Here is a 24,872-nt window from a genome sequence, read left to right as displayed (position 1 = left end):
CACACACACACAGTCAATTTTCGTAAGCACACTCCCATACACAGTTCGCACGCACATGTCTGCACGCATACACGCACACAGGGCAGGAGGAGGAGCACTACCCAGAATAGGTTAGTCCGAACCACGCCCTACACACACACACACACACACACACACACACACACACGACCATCAAGTGATCCTGACCGACCCACAGGTAAACGCACATGTGGTCCATACATACACTTACAGTACATACATAAATGCACACAGGGATGCTTACATATGCTTACTTTGATATATATAGACACAAAAATACGGTACCTGTACTCTTGTTCTGCAGATATTCATTGTAAAGAGAGAGAGAGAGAGAGAGAGAGAGAGAGAGAGAGAGAGAGAATTTTTTTTAAATACCCGCTCTTCAAATGTATAACATTCTCAAAAACGCTAATTCTCCATGGAGCTTAGGCATTCTCTCTCTCTCTCTCTCTCTCTCATAACCCCTTCAGTACAACGTTTCAATTTGTAATTGTTCTGCCACTAACGGTTTTAATCCGCTTACGTTTCTTTGTTTATATTATTTGGCATCCTAAGACGATTTTACTCAGCTCTATATAATTATCAGACTGAAAGGATTGAATATAGGCTTCATTTACCCCTTCAGTCCGAGGCGCCTTATTGAAGCTGAATGAAATCGTCTGAAACAAGTGTAAAAAAAAAATTATTGAACTGCGTCACTCATCACTAACGGTCTTTTTAAATTCCTTTATTGTTTTATATTATTACGTTATGGCTAATGTATGACGATTTTATGATGACCAGGGAGGTAGATAGATAAGTAAAAAAATGATACAATAGGTAAAAAGGTATGGAAATAGATAAATGATATATAGATAGATGAATAGTGTGTGTGTGTGTGTGAGAGAGAGAGAGAGAGAGAGAGAGAGAGAGAGAGAGAGAGAGAGAGAGAGAGAGAGAGAGAGAGAGAGAGAGAGAGAGAGAGAGAGAGAGAGAGAGAGAGAGAGAGAGAGAGAGAGAGAGAGAGAGAGAGAGGAATGAAACTTATCTCAACGTCTTGGTTCAGAATAGTTTAGTTGTAAATTCCAGCCTACGACAGACGATTTTCTTCAGCTGGCAGAATCGCGGGAGTCAAAGGGTTAATCGTGAAGGCCGGAAGTGTAAAGGGATTATTGAGCGGAAGTAGGAAATCCCAGGACCCGATAAAGGTTGTTTTCATATCGACCCAACCGTAGAGCGAGGAGGGTAGGAGGAGGAGGAGGAGAAAGAGGTGGGAGAGTAGGAGGAAGAGGAAAGGAGGAATTGTGGGAAGAGTACAATGCTAGGAAGAGGAAAGAAGGAAGAGTAGGAGGAAGAGGAGAAGAAGGAGGAGGAGAAGGAGGAGGATTTAGTGACCACCGATTACCCTTGCGGTTTACCCTGATAGCTTCATTTTATTTTAAATTTAGGTGGTTCTCCGTAAATCACCTTTTATAGAGGTCAGAGTGATCTCCTTGGTTACTATGATGACTGTCTGTCTGTCTGTCTCTCTGTCTCTGTCTCTCTCTCTCTCTCTCATGCAAGCAATGATGGGTTATATGTTTCAGTCTCCCTTTATTGTTTTTATCATATTATTATTATTATTATTATTATTATTGCTGCGTCCAGACTGCTTTATTCCGTTCGAGAGGGCTTTCGAAGCGGATAGGGTTTAGGTGCACAGTAACTTTCATTGCAGTATTCCTTAAGGTGAAAAAATCGTCTTAAGATAAAAAAAATCGTACTGTAGCAAGAATAGAGAAAAACACCACGTCGGTAAGAAGGGGTGGAAAAAACAAGCCTCCGATATCCCCTGTGTTGCTGTGGAAACGGTTTGGTGTTTTGTTCAGACGGTTTGGTGTTTTGTTCAGACGGTTTGGTGTTTTATTCAGACGGTTTGGTGTTTTATTCAGATGGTTTGGTGTTTTGTTCAGACGGTTTGGTGTTTTATGTAGACTAACTCCAGACGATTTTGATGGTGTATGATGCACTTTGATATCATATACAAGCAAACGCCAGACGAATTTCCTGATCCGAGAGGAAGCCCAGTGGTTAAGAGACTGATATACCCACAGCTGGAATATGATGGGTATAATAGCCTCTGATATACCCACACGTTGTTGTTGTTGAGTAGCCCTGGCCTGTTTGACTGAGCATTTACATCTCTCCCAGTTGACAAGGACACCATAGTGGGCTCCACATCACCTCGTTATTTGGTTTTGTGGTTACCACCCAACGTTGTAAATGATTTCCTGGATTACAGGAAACCATTAGACATGACAGTGTAAAGCCACCTAAAGTGAGGAAAAAAAAAAAGAATAAGACAAAGGGACAGGAATGATGGGAGAAATAGAAAGTAAAGATGGCAGACACAAAAAATGATGCAGTGGAAAAAAGCTGGTGGCACTATGTCAAGTGAGTGGATGATGGTGACCACCACCTACAGTATACCCACATGTAATATAAAAGAATGTATTGCCACAGCTATGAGAAATTGATATATCCACAACTAACACAATGCACACTGATATATCCACAACAAATGACCAACCACCGATATACTCACAACTAATAATAAGCACAAATATACCCACACGTAATAATATAATAGGCACCAATATACCCACAGCTGGAGTATGCTGAGTATGATAGGTACTGATATTCCCTTTTTCTTTCCGCCTGAGGTCTGTCCTATTGGGAGATCAAATTTTAATCCTGTTTTGAAAGTGTGTGTGTGTGTGTGTGTGTGTGTGTGATCTGAATTAATGTGTGTGCAGCTATGGATGTGTGTGTGTGTGTGTGTGTGTGTGTGTGTGTGTGTGTGTACGGCCACTGTTGGGGACAGTTTTGTGTACGATATCGAAACGCGTGTGTACGAATGCTTTGTGTAGACGTGAGAGACGTGTGTACGGAATCTGACGTGTTGAAACTGTGTACGTTGGTCACTAACTGATCACATAAATACATAGAACACACACACACACACACACACACACACACACACACACACACACACACCTTCCCAGAAATGATTTGCTTTGTCGGATGTGTCCTCTGTGCGTGTGTGTGTATGTGTGCGTGCGTGTTCGAGCTGGCTTACCGCTGACACGCACATAAAGGGAGGGATAAACACGCACACAAGGAAGGGATACACACACACACACACACACACACACACACACGCACACACACACACACACACACACACACACACACACACACACACACACACACACGCACACACACACACACACACACACACACACACACACGTGGAGGAAGGGATACACACGCACATAGAGGGAGGGACACACGCACGTACGAGTACACACGGAAACATACACATGCACACGGCAGATTCCCCGGACCTTGCTGTTGCGTGTGTGTGTGTGTGTGTGTGTGTGTGTGTGTGTGTGTGTGCTCATCCATCCACCGGTTCGTAAATGAGTCTGTTTTCATCCATTTATCACTTAATCCCCATATCTTTTTTTTTTTTTTTTTTTTTTTAACCTGCTGTCCATTTATTCGTCTCTCATTTTCAGTTTTTCCATCTGTCTGTCTATCTGTCTGTCCTTCCATCAGTTTTTCTCTTTATCCATTATCAGTTTAACGTTTCATCAGTTTAACACTTCATCCAACCTCTCTTTCGCTCTCTCTCTCGCCTGTCTATCCTTCAATCCCTCACTATCATCTGCTTCTCCATTCCTTCCTCCCTCCTGCTTCTGTCGTCTACCTCCCTCCCCGTTCCATCGCTCAGTCTTGTCCTTATCCCTCCCTTCTGCCTCCCTCCTTTCCTCACGCCTCTCTCCTTCCCTCCCTCCCTCTCTCCTGCCTGATTTCCTCCCATCCTTCCCTCCCGCCCTCCGTCCCTCTGCCATCCGTCACCTCCACAGGCCCTTCGTGAAGCTGGAAATTACTCTTATAAATCACACTAAGTACTATTTGCCTGCCCCCCCCCTCTCTCTCTCTCTGTCTCTCTCTCTCTCTCTCTGTCTCTGTCTCTCTCTCTCTCTCTCTCTCTCTCTCGTTAAGAGGGTATTGTTGTGAGGAGCGGGAATGTGTGTGTGTGTGTGTGTGTGTGTGTGTGTGTGTGTGTGTGGCTTGGATAAGTTAATAATTGTAACTGAAAATTTTGTAATTAATTACACAATTTAAGTAACTAATTGCGTGTGTAATTGAATAATGAAAATTATTGTACTTATAATTGTAAGTTTCACTTCAAATTAAACCCATTTACAGTTATACGAGGACATTATCGTATGACTTGTGAAAATTTCTTAAATACTGATACAGCTGTGATGGGCAGATACCTATATACCGTCATTATACACCTAACAATGCCGTCGTTCGGGAGGCGGGAGTACTGGAGCTAGACACGTCCAATGCTCGTATGTGTTCAGAGGCAGAGTAGACCAGCCGGAGGTACAATTATACTGGTTTTAAAACTGGGTGCGCACCGTAATGAAATGTGGGATGCAGGCTAATCATACCAATGACAGATGCTCCATAAACTGACCTTTGGTATCGCAGCTGACTGCAATACAATATCGGATGCAGGCTAATAAACAAATACAGGTGTTCTTGTAACTGAAAAATGGGGTCTCCTTAGATCTTACTGCATTTAGTTTTAATAAAATAGGTGCTCTCGTAGTTAAGGGGTTACTGTCTTAATTTGTATGGCATTAATTTAGTATTTAACCGTGTAATTTTTAATAGTAAATAAAAGTAGTGCAGTACTTTACATTTTTACCAATGGTCTCTTGTAGTAGTAGGAATAGTAGTAGTGGTGGTGATGGTAGTAGAAGTAGTACTCATAGTAGTAGTAGTTGTATTTTCTGGATGTTGATGTGAAAAAAAATCATTCTATGTATTTCTAGATCAAATAAGTCACAAAATATAAGTTATAAATATGGCATAGTATGTATATATCAAGAAATTAAACGCCAAATATATTAGGCTCGTTAATACAGTAAAACAAAATAGTTGCCAAAGTTAGCTCTATTTCCGCTAGATCTATCCACTATTTTAGTGTTAGTTTCTAAACGTCAAGCGGGGGGAAATCATCTATAGGGCTCAGTGAAAGAAATCTAGGTACAAGAAATTTTTTACACATTGTTAACATTGTTTTAGAGATTTTAGTATTTTTATAATTGTTTTGAGGAAGTCTGTTTTGAGGAGGTTTTTGTATTTAACAAGAGTAGCGCTCATAGCAAGTTCAGCCATATTTATGACATTGGCAACGCTACAACGCAAGGCATTGTGGGAGCATACATGTGACATGTTGGCGTTGTCGGTGGAAAGGATTTATTTATCATCTCACGGTGTTACTGAGAGCTTAATTAAGGTAAGTTTTCTTTGTGCATTTCTATAAATATGTGTAGGTAGCATTGAGGAAGAGAAACTGTAGCTGAACCCTATAAATGTTGTGCAATATGGAGAGATGATGCCGATGGTAATGGTGATTCATGTTGACTTACCGATTGAAAGTACAGTATTTTTTTTCGAGGTGCTGTTAATTATACTAATTATGGTAAGTCTCATGGCTGTTTGCTAATGTCTGGTGTAATTGTGGACGTTGAGACATTGCAGTCAAGGTGACAGTTATTGCCGTAGGAGAGATTGTGAGTGTTGACGATTCAGTAAGCCTCCCGGATTGAAAGGTCTTATTTATCCATTTTACAGTCCAGTATGATGCCAGTCAGAGTGAGTTGCCTGCCTGTACCATTATACAGATCCGGAGGAAAAATTTTGATGAGGAGAAAGTGTTAGTAAAGGATGTAATTGAAAGGATGTAATTATTGTACTGTGAGAAGAGTTTTGGAGACGGTGGTGACGGAGATCCAAGCAGCCTAACCGTTTGAAAAGCTTGACGGTATTTATTTGCGGTGCTGCGTTAATAGTTGTCAGTTTTTCCTGCATGTACCTTTATAATCGTCTTTTGCAAATAATGAGGGGGAGATGTAGTTTGAGTGTAGAGATGGTGTGATATGAGAGATATGGTGACTTAGTTTTTATCTTTCTGTTTAATAGGAATTCAGGTAGCCGTTCCTCTTCATGTTATTCTTGCTGCCTACAACTGATTTTATTATTACATTATTATTATTATTGTTATTATTATTAGAGCGTCCAAGATTCGTACTCCATGAAACCAAAAATCGATCTCTGAGTAAAGTGGTCAAGATAATAATGAAAGGTTAGTATTTAATTCGTTAGTCATCAGTTTTATCTTTCATATGATTGAAATTGTAATATGAGAATATTTTGAATCACGTACTCGTACCGGTATTTGCAATTAAAACTTTCGGTAAAGGTACGCTTTACCAGAGGCAGTAAAGTTTTTTTTTTTTTTTTTTTTTTAACTTAGCTGGGTTGTTAATTATCATTTCTTCCTGAAAAATTTCCCACTGTTTTTATCATCACGTTTCTTAAGCCGTGTGTTTGTTTCCGGCGTAATCGAAGAATCTTAACGTACTCAAGAGGTGGATTTCGTTTACCAGCTTTCCAACTGGATGCTAGGTTAGGTCAGGTTAGGTTGGGCTAGGCTAGGTTAGGTTAGGTTTGCTTTAATTATTAGGTACAATTAAGCTAGGCTGGGTTAGGTTTAGCTAATCACTTAGGTTAGGACAGTCCCTTTCGCCATTACGCAGACGAATCAAACAAGGGTTGTCACAGCTGAACAACTAACAACAGCGGAGAAACAGATTTAACAAGAAACTTTTATTTACCATCCTAGCCAGAAAATATACTGTAACACTATCGGGAAGAACAGATTTGGAAAGGTGCTTCTACTGCCAACAAATAAAGCTTATGTTTACCTAAATTTTAAGTAATTGTAACTGAAATTGTAATTGACCTTAAGTAGTGTAATTAATCCAAGCCTGCTGTGTGTGTGTGTGTGTCGAAAACTCTCTCTCTCTCTCTGTCTGTCTGTCTCTCTCTCTCTCTCTCTCAGAATTTCCTTCATTACGGGGGCGTCTGAAGCAGAATGAAGTAATTTAGCAGTAGCTAGAATATAATTAAATTGGTATTCTCGTACTGAAGAGGCGACAGGATATTGCTTGAACACTGGAACTGTCATCGTCTGTCTGTGCATTCTACTGCATATGTGCCCAGGCTTCTCGAAATGAACGAATCTTGAATTGGGCTTAATTACATCTTGTTTCATTTTTATTCTTGGAACTTGTGGGCTTCTTACCTGTGGTTCCTTCATCATTGCATTAAAAAAAAAAAAAAACTCAGCCAAAGTGGTCCATCCTAAATTAGATAAAATAATTTGACGGTAGGCTAAAAAGGTTCCATCGTACCAAAGGGGTTAATTATTGGAGTTTTAGGTCGGGCATTCGAATAAAAAAAAAAAAATCCTCCTTTGCATTGTTGCTAAGTGCACACCTCGAGTATTGTGTCCAGTTCTGGGGACGTTGGAGAGAGTTGGTTGTAGCGAAGGGTGACGAAGATGCAAATGGCGACGAAGGTGCAAAGAGTGACGACGGTGCAAAGGGTGACGAAGATGCGAAGGATGACGAAGATGCAAAGGGTGACGAAGTGATAGTTCTCAGATTACCCCCCTGAAACAGATGTAGTCTGTTTATTTATTCCTGCGGCTTCTGGACTATTTTATTTGGAGCTATAATGGCTTTTCCAAATGTTATGCTTAAATATGGCATTCATCAGTCCTTTAAATAAGAGAAATGTACATTGAGTTGAAGAAAATCGTCTAGAGGTCAGAAGAATGAGACGGTAAAAGATGTAACCGGAATCAGGGAGTAAATAAAATAAATGAATAAATTAATAGATAAGTACGAGTAAACCATGCAAGGAAACTGTAAAAGAAGGAAATATTAGCTTAACAAAGTCCAGATTATCAAGAGCTCGATCACAAGTCTATAGATTTGTCAAAGAACAGGATAGTTTGAGAGTTGAATAAGGCACCACAATAGACCGAGGTAGTGGTTATAGTTTCCTGTCAGTTGAGCAAAGAATGAATCCTGGGAAATTTTAAACTCTTTTTCTCACGGTCTGTCATGGAAGGATCACATTATTTCTCTTGTCAAATCGGCTTGTAGGGATTAGGGGATGTCCTGAACCACCTTCCAGAGTTTTTAAAGCCTGCTCGGTTCCTGGTTTTATTGAAGAGCCTTATTTCCCTCTGTGTGGAGTACAGCTGTCATGTTTGAGGGAGTTCATTACATACACTGATTCAAAACAGGATGGAATCAAAGGCATTTTTCATCTCATCAACACCCCGGCACTCACTAACGCCCTTCAGCCACATAGTTGCATCTCTCTCTCTCTCTCTCTCTCTCTCTCTCTTTATCTTGCTGGTTCTCCGGTCACTGCTCGTATAAGCTGCTTGTTTGTATTCTTTCAAGTTTCTTCAGGTACACAGCGCTCGTCTAGCCACTTCCACCTCATTTCGGTATGCTGTGTGATGCATGAGTTTACCGGTATTCTTGTCTTTCATCGTACTATCCCACTACCCATTATCTCCAATATCTGTAGCTGCAATGTGTCCAGGCTACTACAGATGAACCGGTGTTAACTTTAGTTTTCATTTGTTCAGCTTTACTTGGAAAAGAAAAGGTTTGCACTCATAGCCTCTGGTACTTTCTTTTTTGCATAAAGAAACATACTGAGCATATTGCCGTGCAGTGTACTGGAGTGTTATCCAGTACTCACATTTAAAAGGCGTTTGGATATGAACCTAGCTTCTGGTTTCCAGCTAGACACTTTTCCCGTGGAATACTACAAAGATAGATCTAATATATATATTCTTCTCAATCCAAATGCTTCCTTCCTCCCTCCCTCCCCTTCCCTCTTCCTTCCCTTCCTTCCCCTTCCCTCTCCCTTCTCCCCTTATTTCCTCTTCCCTCTCTTCCTTTCCTTCCTCCCTGCGTCGCGACTCTCCCTCCCCCCCTCCTCCCTCTCAGGTGTAGGTGAGTGCGTTGTTAATTAAAGGAGTCGCCTCATTTCACCGAGGGCTTTACCGATACTCTTTACGCAGTGGTTGTGGCTGGGGGTAATTATCACCTGGTTGCTGTGGTGGTGGTATTTGTGGTAGTGGTGGTGCTGTGTGGTAGTTGTGATGGTGATGGTGGTGGTGATGTATGGTAGTTGTGGTGGTGGTGGTGGTGGTGATGTGTGGTAGTTGTGGTGGTGGCGGTGTTGGTAGTGATGTATTGTAGTGGAAGTTGTAGTTGTGGTGCTGGAGGGTCGTAGTTGTGATGTGGTGGTAGTAGTTTATGTGGTAGTAGTGGTCGGGGTTGTGTGCGTGGTAGTGATGTGTTTATGGTCGTTGTGGGGTAGGTGGGAGAAAGAATGTCCACGTATTTCCTGTTTATTCTGAGAGAGAGAGAGTGAGAGAGAGAGACTTTGTTCGGGCGCTGTGGTTAATGTGGTAGGATTTTACGAGGGACTGTGGTGAATGGTGTGGTAGGGATTAGTTGTGTTTGTGGCGAATGTGGTAGCGGTGGCAAACAGGTCTTCCGGGTGTGGTCAGTGACTGGATGGGTGAACGGTCGCTGGTAAAGGGCAGTATGGTAGATTTTGTGGTTGTGGTGGTGATTGTAACGGTTGTTGTGGTGGTAGTGGATGTAATTGTGGGGAGAGAGAGAGAGAGAGAGAGAGAGAGAGAGAGAGAGAGAGAGAGAAACATACCACGACAACAGAGGAAAGTGAGTAGAGGAGGAGAATTATCAGGCGGTTTTTTTTTTTTTTTTTTTTTTTTTTTTTGAGTGAACTGAAATGATGCGTGTGATTATAGGGAACAGTGGAGGTGTGTATGGGGGTGTGGATTTGTTCAGTCCAAGAAATGCCCTTGTTTTGGCGATTACTGAAGTGGGGGATTACAAGAGAGAGAGAGAGAGAGAAGGAGGGGGGAAGTCTTGAAGGAGCCCCGGAAGTTTTACACGGTGAAAAGGAGAGGGAGGGGAGGGGGAGAGGGAAAAAGAAGGAGAGAAAGGAGAAGGGATGACAGGAAAGGAAGAGGGAAGGGAGAAAAAAAAGAAAAAGAAGGAGGAAGGGGAAAGGAGGAGAAGGAGAGAAAGAGGAGAGGAGGAGAAGGAGAGAAAGATGAGGGCGAAGAATGATGGGAAGGAAAAAGAAAAGAAAAGAAGGAGGGTACGAAGAAAGAGAGAATGAAAAATGGAGGGACGAATGGAGAGAAGGAGAGAAAGAGGGAGGAAGTGGAGAATGAGGGGAAAGAGATAAAGAAGAAGAGAAGGAAATACGGAAAGAAAGGGGGAGGGAAAGTGTTGGGAAGAGATTGAAGGGAGGCAGGGAAGGAAAGGAAAGTGTTGGGAAGAGGTTGCAGGGAGACGGGGAAGGAAGGGAGTGGAGAGAAAGGGTTGGAATAAGGAGAGAGAGAGAGAGAGAGAGGTGGGGGTGGGAGGGAAATAAAAGATGGTGAGGTGTGATGGTGGTGGGGGAGGGGAAGGGAGGTAAACGGTAAAGGGACAATGGTACATGGAATTGCCCTTAGTACGTGGGAGGGGGAGGGGGTAGGAGTGGACAGGGGGAGGGGACAACCGAAAAAGAGAGATGGCAGGGGAGCAGATGATAAGGAAGTAAAAGGAAGGATAAGATAGAGTAGCGAGTATGTGGTAAGGAAGGAGGGGTAGAAGAAGGTATGTTAGGGTAGGCTTGGAGAGTAGCGGAGAAAAGAGGAGAGGAGACGAGAAGGGATAGGTGAGGGAATATAAGGAAGGTAAGGGGAGAGGAGAGGAGGGGGAGGGGAGGAATGGTAGAGAAGGAGGAGAGGCGAGGAAAGGGCAGAGTCAGGGAGAACAGGAAAATGCTTCAATAAAGTATGGTAGGGAAGAATTGGAGAGAGGAAGGAAAGGAGGTGAGAGGTTGGGGAAGGGAGGGGAGGAAGACTGCCAGAGACCTTTATATATATATATATATATATATATATATATATATATATATATATATATATATATATGTGTGTGTGTGTGTGTGTGTGTGTGTGTGTGTGTGTGTGTGTGTGCGCGTGTGTGTGTGTGCGTATGTGTGTGTGTGTGTGTGTGTGTGTGTGTAACTGTAGAGAAAGGGAGAGCAGGGGGGGGGATTGGCTCACCCGAAGTGGTATTAAAGACAGGGTGAGTGTTTGGAGGAAGAGGAGGAAGGGATGGAATGGAATGAGAGGGATTACTGGAAGAGGGGGAGGAGGAGGAGGAGGGAAGGATCAGAGAGAGAGACAGAGAGAGAGAGAGAACTAAGCATTTCAGTAGCGAACACAGTTGAGCACATAGCAATTATAATTTCTTTGCGGGAACAAGGAGTACGTGAGAACTTTGTAAAACTGCTCGAAAACATTTAAAGAGGGAACTGCTACAGTAAACTTACATAAAAACTCGGAAAAAATTAAGATTGAGAAGGGTGTGCTTCAGGGAGATACAGTTTCACCAGATTTATTTACGGTATGGCTAGAAAGTATTTTCAGAAAGCTAGACTGTTAAAACAAAGTAGTAAACATAGATGGAGGAAAGCTAAACCATTTAAGATTTGCAGATGACATTGTCCTAATCTCAGAAACAGCAGAGGTACTGCAAGAAATGTTAAGTGACCTGAAGAGAGAAAGTCTCAAAGTAGGGCGAAAGATGAACCGGAGTAAAACTAAAATAATGTTTAATCCACAAACACCAAAGAGCGTCATCAGAATAAGCAATGAAATTCTTGAAGAGGTTGAGGGGTACAGTTACTTGGGGCAAATACTAAAATTAACGGAAGACCATGATAGCGAAATACAAAGATGCTTTACAATTGAATTGAAAGCTCTGGATAAACATAAAGACATTATGAAAAGTAGCTTGCCAGTATGTATGAAACGAAAAGTATATACCGGTAACGAATGTATAATTCCAGCTATGACGTACGGTTGTGAGACCTGGAAACGAACAAAATCGATGGACAATAAACTAATACATTCTCAGAGAGCAGTGGCAAGGTCAGTGTTGGGAATATCTCTAAGACTGGAAAAGATCAACTTGAGTGAGAGAGCAGACTAAAGTCAAAGACATTATAGATTCTAAGAACAGAAATGGAGGTGGGCAGGCCATGTAGCAAGAATAAGGGATAAGCGATGGAGCAAGAAGCTGACTGATTGGACGCCAAGAGATTGTAAGGGTTGCAAAAAAAAAAAAAAAAAAAAAAAGGCCAGATACGAGATGGAGGATGAGATAGAGAAATTTCCAGGGAAAACGTGCAGAGATTGGCTCAGTCGGGGCATTCGTGGAGAAGGTTGTGGGAGGCCTTTGTTCAGCAGAGGACTTGTAATGGCCGATGATGATATTGATGATGATGATATATAGTTATGTATGTATATGTATATAAATGAAACTTAACTTACCTTAAGCTTTCAAAACCTAAGCTAAAACAGAACCCAACCCAGGCCAACCCAACACCTCAAGCCACCCGCACCCTACTAACCCCAGACAAATGTAACTTAAACTGTCCCACCCTAACCCAACCCATCCCAACCCAGCCCAACCCATCCTAATCCAAGCCAACCCAACCCAGCCTAACCCAACCCATCCCAACTCAACCCACCCCAACCCAGCCTAACCCAACCCATCCCAACCCAACCCATCCCAACCCAACCCATCCCAACCCAGCCTAACCCAACCCATTCCAAATCAGCCTAACCCAACCCATCCCAAATCAGCCTAACCCAGCCCAACCCAAATCGCCCCTAAGCCCGTGAGTCGTGAAAAATGCGTAGGTGTGGGGCTGAGGGGAGGGTGGATGTATGAGTGACGTAATGAGGCCGGGTTTACTGCTGCGTATATCATGATTGTGGCGTATTGAATCTACTCACCCTCATGTGATAGGGGTGGGGGGTGTTCTCTCTCTCTCTCTCTCTCTCTCTCTCTCTCTCTCTCTCATTACATAACCACTTTGTAATCAGAGCAGCGTACCAAGGGAGTTACGTCACAAGACCCTAATTCCTTCACGACACTGAGATAGGACGTAACCTCATCTTCGCGGGGGAGGGGGTTTAAGTGTAATGAAATCGTCGGGTAGTGGCAAGAACAGTGTAATGTCATCGAACTGAAGAGGTTGGGTTGAGATTGTGGAGGTGTGTGTGTGTGTGTGTGTGTGTGTGTGTGTGTGTGTGTGTGTGAGAGAGAGAGAGAGAGAGAGAGAGAGAGAGAGAGAGATCCCAGGGGTCTTCTGCCAGTTACTTTTATGCAACTTTAATATTCTGCAGAGAGAGAGAGAGAGAGCAGTTGATTCGTGCTCATTGGACGGGACTGGGCCACTCTCACAGCTTCAGTTATGGGCCTTAGTTATGAGGTAGGAATGAGTCTCCTTGGTTACTAGTCAAATGTGCCTTCCAGTCTGACTACACCTGGCCATTACCTGAGCTGAAAGGGTAGGATATAGATCTTTGTGGAATTAAAAAAAAAAAAAACTTAGTGGTTTATGAGAAATCCATGAACAAAGAAATTACTATTGGGAATGTGGTCTTTAATGTAGTTTTTATTTTTTGGGGGGGGACCTTAAGTGTTTTCAAAATCTAAATATATGACGCTGGGAGATATATTTTCCTGCCTCATTTATCGTGTATGTCCTTTGAAATATTCCAGTAAATTAGGCAGGATCTAAAGAGAGACGGGAGAGAGAAAAGGTGAAGTGAGGAGACGGTGAAAGGAGAGGGAGAGAAGATGTGGAGAGGGAGAGAGTGAGGAGAAGGAGAGAAGGTGTGGAGAGGGAGAGAGTGGGGAGAGGGAGAGAAAGTGTGGAGAGGGAGAGAAGTGCGGTAGGAGAGGGAGAGAGTGAGTAGAGGGAAAGTAAAGGGAGAGAAAGGGAGGTGAGGGAGAGAAAGTGAAGTGAGGGAGTGAAAGTGGGGAGAGGGAAAGTAAAGGGAGAGAAAGTGAAGTGAGAGAGAGAAAGTGAAGTGAGGGAGTGAAAGTGGGAAGAGGGGAATAAGAATGATTTGGAGAAAAGAGGAGGAAGATTGGAGAGAAGAGGAAGAAAGAGGGAGGAATGAGGCTGAGGGAAGGAGAGTGAGAAAATGAGAAAAGAAAGAATGGAATGTAGTATGAGGGAGGGAGAGAGAGAAAGAGAGGGAGGGAGGAAGGGGAAGGAGATGACAGTGAGAAAGACAAATAGTGGAGAGACTGAGAGGGAGGGAGGGGGGGCAGGGGGCAGTGAAGATAAGAGCAGGAAATAGGAAGAGAGAGAGAGAGAGAGAGAGAGAGAGACTAAGAAGATATAAGGAAGAACAGCGAGACATGGATAAGAAGAGAAAATCGCCAATACTATTCCCTCCTCTTTCTCTCTCTCTCTCTCTCTCAAGGCTCATTATCCCCCTCGTGAACATAAGCGGATCTCCCTTACAGTCATCTCCATCAGACCTCTTGACTCGGGACTGTGGAGAGAGAGAGAGAGAGAGAGAGAGGGGGAGGGGTAAAAATGTTGGTAGTGTAGAATGTTGGCAACGGAATCGGGGGGGGGGGGAGAGAAATGACACTAGCAACAGAATACTACTCTTTAGCTGGAAGAAAAAGGTGATGATAATAATGATAAGTTTATGTATTTATTTTATGTTTAATTTAGTCTCTGTGATGGAGCTCATGAATTTCGAAAAGTTCTGAGTTATGTGGGTATTTGATCCATATTTCCGCTGACTGGTTGCTCTGTGATAGCTTCTTTTGCTTCAAATCTATCTATCTATCTATCTGTTAATATTTATATATATATATTTTCCATCACCAATCAAACCTTGGTACTGGAAAATATGAGAGTACAGTAGTTGGGATGACGATATTCATGATTAGTGTGTGTGTGTGTGTGTGTGTGTGTGTGTGTGTGTGTGTAATAGCTGCATCTACTCTCCAGTCCTTCGTATACATAGTTGATTAACTCTGGGACTGTCAATCCCTGTCTTTCCCTCTGGCTATGGCCTCCATTCTGTTAAACGCACTACTGTATGTCTCGGCGTCTTGAGCTGAATCGATCTTGATTTTGGGTATCTCCTTTTTTCAACTTTCTTTGGAAAGGATAATTCGTGCAGGCTGGCAAAATTTATATATATATATTTTTTTGAATTCGTTTGTTGATTTTTGCCGATGTCCGTTGTAGATATATTACAGAATATATTAAATATGTTGCTTTATTTCCATTAGGTTTTCAGTATTTCGTTACTTGTTAAATACCTCCCCGCTCCTCTCTCTCTTGCGGGCTGTCAGTCCGTGTTCCTTCCCATCTGCAGGAAAGAATAGATTTGGAGGCTGTATTGTCACCTGACTCTTTAAGATTTATGTTCGACTTAAAGAAACCTTAGAAATGAAGGGATTAATGAAGACTACTATATATATTATGTGTATCTGTCTACCTATGTCTGCCTATCCACCTGTGTATCTATCATTCCATCTATCTAGCTGTCTCTTTATCTATCAACCTGTCTGTCTGTCGTATCTCTGTAGTCAAATACCTTAATCCTGGAAGGCGTGTCCTCCGTCATCAGGCTGCTCTTTCTCCAGTTCACATCCCCCACACTCATGTACCTCACCACCCCTCACTCATATACCTCACCACCCCTCACTTATATACCTCACCACCCCTCACACATATACCTCACCACCCCTCACTCCTATACCTCACCACCCCTCACTCCTATACCTCACCACCCCTCATTCCTATACCTCACCACCCCTCACTCATATACCTCTCCATTCCTCACTCATATACCTCACCACCCCACACTCATATACCTCACCACCCCTCACTCCTATACCTCACCACCCCTCACTCATATACCTCACCACCCCTCACTCATATACCTCACCACCCCTCACTCATATACCTCACCACCCCTCACTCCTATACCTCACCACCCCACACTCACATACCTCACCACCCTTCACTCACATACCTCATTACCCCTCACTCACATACCTCACCACCCCTCACTCCTATACCTCACCACCCCTCACTCACATACCTCTCCATTCCTCACTCATATACCTCACCACCCCTCACTCATATACCTCACCACCCCTCACTCATATACCTCACCACCCCTCACATATATCTCACCACCCCTCACTCATATACCTCACCTCCCCATCCCTCTCACAAAACACATTTAAAAATTAATTAGATTTTTAAAAATTTATAAGTAAGGGGTAACAGGTGATTAAAAGAAAAGTAGCTAAATGAGTCACTTAGCCCAGAAGAGAGGTAATTAAGATGAATGGGTCTAATTATAACTTAAATTTCTCTTCAATTAAGTCGTGGCGAACCAGGATGAACTCCGGGATTAGACCTCACATAGTAGGTAGATGGGATTCATTGTTTTAGCTTAAATTAGTTCGGTGTCCCATAGTTAAGTTCTCGTTTTTTTTTTATTTTTATTTTTATTGTCTTCATTGAACTTCAGACGTTCGTATCCCTGATGTCCTTTACATTCTCGGTCTTCTTACCTCCAGATGGTTTTATTCATCTTCTGTCTATCTATCAGTCTGTCTATTTATCAGTCTATCTATCTGTGACTATATCTATCTGTGTGTATTTGTTGTTTGTGTTTGACTCTGGACACAGACTACCAGATCGTTCCCTGATGCCGAACAGTCCTCTTATGGACCACCTCCACATGTCACCACTTTAGCGCTAACACCCACTGTCCATATTAAATACATACCAGGACTGTCTCAACCAGGGCTGGTGTATTAGTATTTGCTGGTGTGTTTTTTATGACGTTGACGACTTACATGGTAGAAGTATAATATTATCTGTAGCCAAACGCCTTAATCGACACACACACACACACACACACACACACACACACACACACACACACACACACACACACACACACACACACACACACACACACACACACACAAGTAGAGTAATACCGGTACTGCTTATCATTCGAAGTAACCTTGCATAGAGAAATGAAGTGATTGACTGGTAGATTGACTGAGTAGACATCTAGACAGAGAGAAAAATTAACAGTAACATATTTAATCCATGTACTAGAGAGAGAGAGAGAGAGAGAGAGAGAGAGAGAGAGAGAGAGAGAGAGAGAGAGAGATTTTTACTCACCATCCGAAATGACGTGTATGTTGAGTCTCTTGTTGTCTCTCTTGTCCGTGGTGAGTGGGGAGCGTCCACCCCCCCACCCCCACCGACCCCCCTCATACACCCCCACCATCACGCCCTGGCACTCACGGACGCACGCACATCCCCAGGTACGGCCAGGCACGTACAAAGGGGTGGGAGGATGGCGGTGAGAGTACGGCGAAGCACGGACGGTGTGGAGGGAAGTTTAGGCCTATGTATGTGCTGGTTTTGTTGATATCACTGTCAGATGGTTCTCAGGCACGGCAGGACTGGTCTCAGTACGGCCCTGGCACGTAAGAGTGTGAGTCAGCATGCCCACACAGCTCTCAGGCACGTAAGAGAGAGTTTCAACACGTCCACACAGCTCTCAGGCACGTAAGAGAGAGTTTCAACACGTCCACACGGTTCTCAGGCACGTAGGAGTGAGTTTCAGCACGCCCACACAGTTCTCAGGCACGTGTGACTTAGTTCTAGTACTGGCAGGCACGTGCGAATCAGTCCAGGTACGGACGAGCAGTTCTTTTGCACGGCTTTTCTCACACGTACGTCCAAGTTAGTTCAAACACGGCCAGAGCACGTCCATAACCACCACGTACAGGCAAGCGCGCCCAGTTACGTGCAGACCCACCATTTCTTTGTAAGGTTTCTGTTTGATTTGTTTTCCTTGTTTATACCAACGCCAGACGATTTTGTTTTCTTTTGTTCAGCTGAAGAAAATCGCACCACTGAGAATATTATTAATACTGTCTTTATAGGCGCTTTTTTTTTGTTGTTGTTCATAAAGCGTTCATCATTTCCTTATCCATTTTTTTTTTTTTTTAGTAATTTGTTCTCAAAATAACTTGTATTATTTTACTTCTCCATTTGTTCATCGTTTTTTGTCCATTTGAGTTATTTGTTCACTTGCCTTTTTTTCGGTGTTATTGTGTTCATTTTCTTTGCTTGACCTGAGGGGAAGAGAGATGTTAGAGAGAGAGAGAGAGAGAGAGAGAGAGAGAGAGAGAGAGAGAATACATAAGGTACAGAATTTGTTTTTCGGATGCTTAAAAGACAGACAGACACACAGAGATGCAGATAGATAAAAAGACTGATTGACGGACGGGGTAGAATGGGCAAAGTAGATTATATGGAAATTTGGTAGATAGAAATTTGAGTGAGAAGCTGAAAAAAGAAGATTGATAGGTTGATAGGGAGAGGCAGAGGTTAAAAAAAAAAAAAAGAGTTTGAGAAGTATTTTCCGGATAGATAGATAAATGGATAGATAGATAGGAAGAGACCTGGTAGGGTAGAAAAGTAACATATAGCAAGGTAGGCATAAATGGACAGATAGATTGGTGGACAGGTAACCAGGTAGACAGATAAATGGACAGGTAATGATAAGTAGATGGACAGGTAACCAGATAGATAGAGAGGTCGGTAGATAAATAGACTGATATATATGACCATAATTTTCCGCCCTCTTCACTAATAAGGTCGCTCGCATAGTCTAATTCTTTTTTTCTTTCTTCCCTCCTCTCTCCCTTCCGCCTCCTCCTTCTCCTCCGGCATGTGGATTGCGGAGGAAAAGTCTCCCCATCCCATCAATTTTCTCTTCGTTTTGGGTGGAGAGAAAAAAAGAGAGAGAACGACAGGCTCCCGAGGCCACCACATTATCTGCAAAGAGAAAAGAGACGATGGTTAGGGCACTGGTATCGGAACTTCTGGCCGTCACATCAGTAGCAAAGTGTTCTAGTTTGTGGTGGTGTTTCACTTCACCCTTTGTGTGTGTGTGTGTGTGTGTGTGTGTGTGTGTGTGTGTGTGTGTGTTTTTCTCCTTTGGTTGTATAGTAACACTAGTAAGGAAACCGACTTTGTGTGTTTCTCCTTTGGTTGTATAGTAACACTAGTAAGGAAACCGACTTTGTCTGGGTAATATATATATACATATATATATATACCCATTGACTTATCACCCATAGACCAATGACCCATAGACCTATTTTCCTACTGCCTTCCCCCTCACCCACCCACCCACCTATCTTCCATGAACTTGTTTTCACCACTGTCCACCCACCCACCTGCCTTCCCACCAGCCCACCCTGCCGACCCACGCACCCACAGTGCCACATCATGCCCACCGTGTTCTATCCACCCACCCACCAGACCAGTTGTAGTAGATGTATTTGTAGGAGAAAGTAAAAAAAAGAAAAAAAAAGAAAAAAGAAAAATATAAAGAAAAGAAAAATGTGATAAGCGACTTCCAAGCACCACCATGTTAGCTTGATCAGTTCTAATTTTGGCCATCAGGGGCGCCACTGTAGCACACTTAAAACACAGTCATTAATTCCCGGTTGAAGAATAGTTACCCCTTTTAGACCCATTTAGAGCCCTCTGGATAGTTCCCCCTTTCTTTCCACAGCAGACATGCTCAGACAGACGCACTTTCAAAAAATAGATTAAATAGATACATAGATCACACACACATTACGGTCCATACAAGGATGTTCTGCCTTTACCTATAAGTGCCTTTTTTTTTTTTTTTTACTCCTACTGGCCATTTGAGCGTCATTTAGTTTTATACTTTCCTTCATAGGTTTTATTACTTTTTTTTTTTTTAGAAATATCTTATCTATATAGTGTCTTGTCTTAGTTTTGTTGTGCTTTTACCATTTTCTTGTCATTTCTCCTTTACCGTCTCTATTTGCTATTCATATATCTTAGTGCTGTATGGTCTTAGATACCTGGCGCTAGGAAACCATTATTCAGAAAGGTTGCTGGTTCTTTGAAAGCAGTGATAAGAAACAGGGAAGTGAGCATGGAAGTGAAAAAGTTACTACATGACAGTATTGTGATACCAACTCTAACGTACGGCAGTGAAGCTTGGACATTATTGGAAGGACACAAGTCAAGAGTGAGAGCAGTGGAAATGAGTTATTTAAGAGGAGCCTGTGGAGTCACGTGGAGAGACAGGCTGACGAATGAGGATATAATGGAGCGTTGTGGTGTTGATGTGGATGTGATAGGAAGCGTTATGAGGAACACACTGAGGTGGTTTGGCCATGTGGAGAGGATGGAGGGTGAAAGACTGACAAAGAGAGTGTATATGAGTGAGGTGGAGGGGGGAAGAGGGAGGGGGAGGCCGAGGATGAGATGGAGGGATGGGGTGGAGAGGTATATGAGAGAGGGGGGTGTGAGTTGGGAGCAGGGCAGTGAAATGGCGGGGGACAGGACGACTTGGAGGCGATTTGTTTGTGGCCACCCCAAACGGGATTGAGGCGTCTGGCAATAGATAGATAGATAGATTATTATTATTATTATTATTATTATTATTATTATCATTTTTATTATAATTATTATTATCATTTATTATTATTATTATTATTATTAATTATTATTATTATTATTTTTAAGCTTTTCTATAAAAATGGCGAAGCTTCTTGTTTTCTCCAGTATTATAATTTTTCTTTGCATTTTTTTTCTTCGATCTTGATGATATTACACATGAAGGTGCCCTAGGGTTACCCAAGTCCTTGTGCCAAATATAAATGAACTTGACCCAGTTTTGAAAGCGTTATACTCAATTTTATTATATAAAAAATTGCATATTTGAAATTGAAATGTCTCAGCAACCAATTGAGGTACAGCTGTTTGGTTGATAATACTATGATAAAAATGTTTACTAAATAATTTTGGCTTAATATTTTGCCATTTAGCTCAATGGGAAGTGCCGAATTCAAATTTGCTCAGAGTTTCTTTGCAACACGCTTTAGAGAAAACCACAAAAGCTTTAAAACTGTAACTTTCCAGATACATAGCTGTGGTCCCTCTAATGATCTGAAAGGAGTATGGTTACAGCTAAGCATACAGTTAGCCAGTTATTGAGACAAACGTAAAATTTACACATGCGTTCTTCGATACCTTTGTCTTCAGATCTTATTGATGCTGCACAAAAAGTTATTTGGTCTTCAGATCTTGTTTAAAGTATACATACTTTATGTACCATATGGCGAGTCTTCCTTATCGCGGCTTCACAATAAGAGCAGGTAACTAGTTTATTATCATCATCATCATTATTATTATTATTATTATTATTATTATTATTATTATTATTATTATTACAACTACTACTATACTTCTACTGCTGCTATTACTAGTGCTATACTTCTACTGCTGCCACTACTACTGCTGCTGGTACTACTACTACTACTGACTTAAAAATACCCAGGTCTCTCCCTTTATAACACTCGCTTGTCATAAATAGGTTAACAGTAATAGCAATACTGACGCTCGAAATATAGAAGTTTAACCCATTCACTACGATTACCTACTTATAATTCACTTCAGAGGAGGCGTTTAATGGGGGGGGGGGTGTTAATGTAGGCTATATCTATCCGAAAAGTGTATCTAAGCTAAGCAGGTGAGAGAGAGAGAGAGAGAGAGAGAGAAAGAGAGAATAGTGCTCCCCTCACCCCAGCCAGACTCTTCAGTGATCATAGGATAATAATAAAAAAAAGAAAAGAAAATACAAGACTGAAAAGCCGTGAGGGAAACTTTATAGGAAAGGTAGAGAGTGGTAACGTGAAAGGTAGAAAGTAGTAACGTGAAGGGTAGAGTGTAGTAACGTGAAAGGTAGAAAATGATAAAGTGGATGGTAAAAAGTAGTAACGTGAAAGGTAGAAAGTAGTAACGTGGACGGTAGAAAGTAGCAACGTGAAAGGTAGAAAGTAGTAACGTGAAAGGTAGAAAGCGGTGACGTGAAATGTAGAAAGCAGTAACGAGCCAAACCGTAAGAGCATGTGTAGTCAGTCAAAGAAATAATTATCTTCCCAGTTCCGTCTGATGATAATTGACAAAGGGCGAAGTACAGCGAAAACATTATCTCCACCGGTGCGTGTTTCAGAGGGTTTGATTTTTCCCTTATGTATTCGTCAGACTTTGAGAGCATATTTTTTTTCTGCTCCTTCCTCCCCCTCCCCCCCCTCTCTCTCTCTCTCTCTCTCTCTCTCTCTCTCTCTCATTCCGTCTATATCTTCCTTCTTTTCTTCGGTGTTTTTTTTTTCTCATTGTAATCTGATCTTAATTTTACTGTGTTTTTTTTTTACCTCTCCTTATTTCGTGTTTGCCTTCTCGTTTTATTTCCTTTCTTTATTTTCTTGCTTTAGGATCCTTTGTTATTTTCCTTCTCGTCTTCTCTCACTTCTTTTCGTGTGTTCCGTCTCCCCACATCCCGGCTTTCCTTTTTATCTCTTTCTTACGCTTTACTTCACTCGTTTTACAGCTCTCTCAAGTGCAATTTCTTTTCCTCCCTCTCTCCCTCCTCTCGAACTCTCCTCTTCCTTCCCTCCTTCCCCCTTCCCTCCCTCCACAAATCCTCTTCCGTCGCCGCCTCCCTCTCTCCCCCTTCCCTGTTTCCTTCCTTCCTTCGTTTAATTATTGTTTCACTTTCTTCCCTCCCTTCACAGCCTTTCTTTCCTCACGTCCTTCCATCCCTTCCTCCATCTGTTCCTTCTTTCCTTCGTTCCTCACTCATTTCTCCTTCCCCTCGCCGTTCATACTCGTACACGTCTCTTCCCTCCCTCTTTCCTTCCTTCCTTTCTTCCTTCATTTCTTCCTCCCTCCTTCCCTTCCTTCCTTCCTTCCGTCCTTCCGTCAGTTTTCCTCTCTTAATTCCATTTCATTTTCCCTTCATCCTCCCTCGTTGTCTTTCTGTTTTCATTCATTTTCTCCTCCTCCTTCTTCTCCTGCTCCTCCTCTTCCTCCTCCTCCCCTCCCCCCTCTCCATCAAACTCTCATCTCCATCCTGTACGTCTTTCTCCTCCCTTTAATCTCTCTCTCTCTCTCTCTCTCTCTCTAATATATATAAAACGCCCCGGCCAGTCTCGCACACGTCCAGTTCTTGCCAAATCTCCTGTATTTTGGCGGGGAAACTTGGAGCCCGGGAAATGGTTTGTTTATGTTTGGTCGGACAAAAAAGCGCGGGAAACATACACGTGGTCGGCCGCAGTTGGTCTTCGGCTATGGAAAAAAAAAAAAAAAAAGGCTTCTTTCCCTCTCTTTCCTCCCTTGCCACCTCGTATTTTTCTTCCCCTCAAACTTTTTTTTTTTTTAAATCTATTTTAAACTTTCAGAGTAGGTTGTGGGATTTGGGCTATGTGTTTGTGCTTAGGTGTTTGTTTATGTTTTATATTTTTATATTTCCATATTGTTAGCCCTTTCTTCCTTGATGTTATGTTCTTTGTTATTGAGTTTTTCCTGTTCCGCTCTTATATATATATTTTTTTTTACTTGGGTTTAGATTTTTGCTTTGACTTTTGTTCATATATATGTCTCATATAACTTTCATTTTTTCTGTATTTTTTGGACTGGTTAAATGCTCCGATATTTTTTATTTTTTGCTTTGCTGGTTTCGTTTGTGTATTTTTTAAAAGTAGTACCATATTACCATACTCGTTTCACTTTAACTTGGCCCAGATTTTCGTCTACTGTAGTTTACGCTTATTTCATGTGACTCAGAGAAATATTCTACTACGGCTCTATATTCTTTGCACTTCTTCGTGACTAGCATCATGTTTTGGTGTTACTCTGTTGTTATAACTCGGTAGTCGAGGTGGAGAGATGGTAATTTTAGTGCAAGTTAGAATGAAAAGAGTATAGCCTACTTTAATTTAGTTTCAAATGTTTAGGGACTTATTTTACTAACGATTTTTTTTAGACACGTATAATAGCGGAAACACATGAATTCCAGGTGGAGAGAGAGAGAGAGAGTGAGAGAGAGAGAGAGAGAGAGAGAGAGAGAGAGAGAGAGAGAGAGAGAGGTGGGAAAGAATCGTGTATTGCTTAGATCATGAGTAGAGGGAGACAGACTGATAGAGACAGAGATTGAGACGGCGAAAGAAAGTAGTAATAGATAGAAGAGAGACGGACAGACCGAGATAGACAGCGAAAGAAAAATGGAATAGATAGAAGAGATAGGCAAACAGATCGATAGAGACAGATTCAGCAAAAGAAGGGAGGGATAAGTAGGAGAGAGAGAGAGAGAGAGAGAGAGAGAGAGAGAGAGAGAGAGAGAGAGAGAGAGAGAGAGAAGGGAGAAATAGATCGAAAAAAGAGAGACCGACTGACAGATAGAGACAGAGATAAAGAGACAGCAAAAGAAAGGAGAAATGCATAAATAACAGGGTGAAAAAAAAAAAATCCATTTCATTTTCCTCTCGCCCTTTTCCACGTTGTAACAATTTTCCATTTTTCCATATTCCAATCCTCGTATGCAAATTTGTGCGTCACGTTTAAAGTTAATATTATACTCCCGCGTTCGGGTTTTTCATGGAGAGAGAGAGAGAGAGAGAGAGAGAGAGAGAGAGGCGGTGTGGGAAGGTGATGAGATGTGAGTTGGGGCTTAGATTGGAATAAGGGTGATAAAGTGAGATGAAAGGCTGGAGCGAGTGAGGGAGACCCTACTCACGTATGGCTATATACAGTATAGATAATAGCAAGAGGTAGGGGCTTGGTATATAAAGGATCATATGGGATCCATATCTATCTGGACGTCTATATATATATATATATATATATATATATATATATATATATATATATATATATATATATAAAGAGATAGACGGATAGATAGATATGTTTTTTTATATATATATAGATAGAGATAGATAATGTGTATGTATATGATTATATAATGTATATGTATCTACCTGTCTATAAATATATACTGTATATACTGTACGTTACAGTGAATTTGTGTAACCAGTGATTTCATGAAATCCCTAGTTAATTCGTGAAATGAGTGTGAA

General features: G+C 41.9%; 1 protein-coding gene across 1 annotated transcript in view; it reads right to left on the bottom strand.

The window, feature by feature from the left end:
• The window catches only part of LOC145413859 (ligand of Numb protein X 2-like), a 40,454-nt gene extending 23,275 nt beyond the window's left edge, over positions 1-17,179 (bottom strand). The window contains exon 1 of the mRNA XM_080283534.1: positions 17,071-17,179. Coding sequence (XP_080139660.1) covers positions 17,071-17,179 — 109 coding nt within the window. The remainder of the gene's footprint in view (positions 1-17,070) is intronic.
• Between the last annotated feature and the right edge of the window lie 7,693 nt (positions 17,180-24,872).

Source organism: Coenobita brevimanus, chromosome 97 (assembly GCF_032717465.1).
Source record: "Coenobita brevimanus isolate Jiangsu-jjx chromosome 97, ASM3271746v2, whole genome shotgun sequence".
NCBI classification, from domain to species: domain Eukaryota; kingdom Metazoa; phylum Arthropoda; class Malacostraca; order Decapoda; family Coenobitidae; genus Coenobita; species Coenobita brevimanus.
Note: the sequence above shows the minus strand (reverse complement) of the source record. Positions and strands in the feature narration are given on the sequence as shown.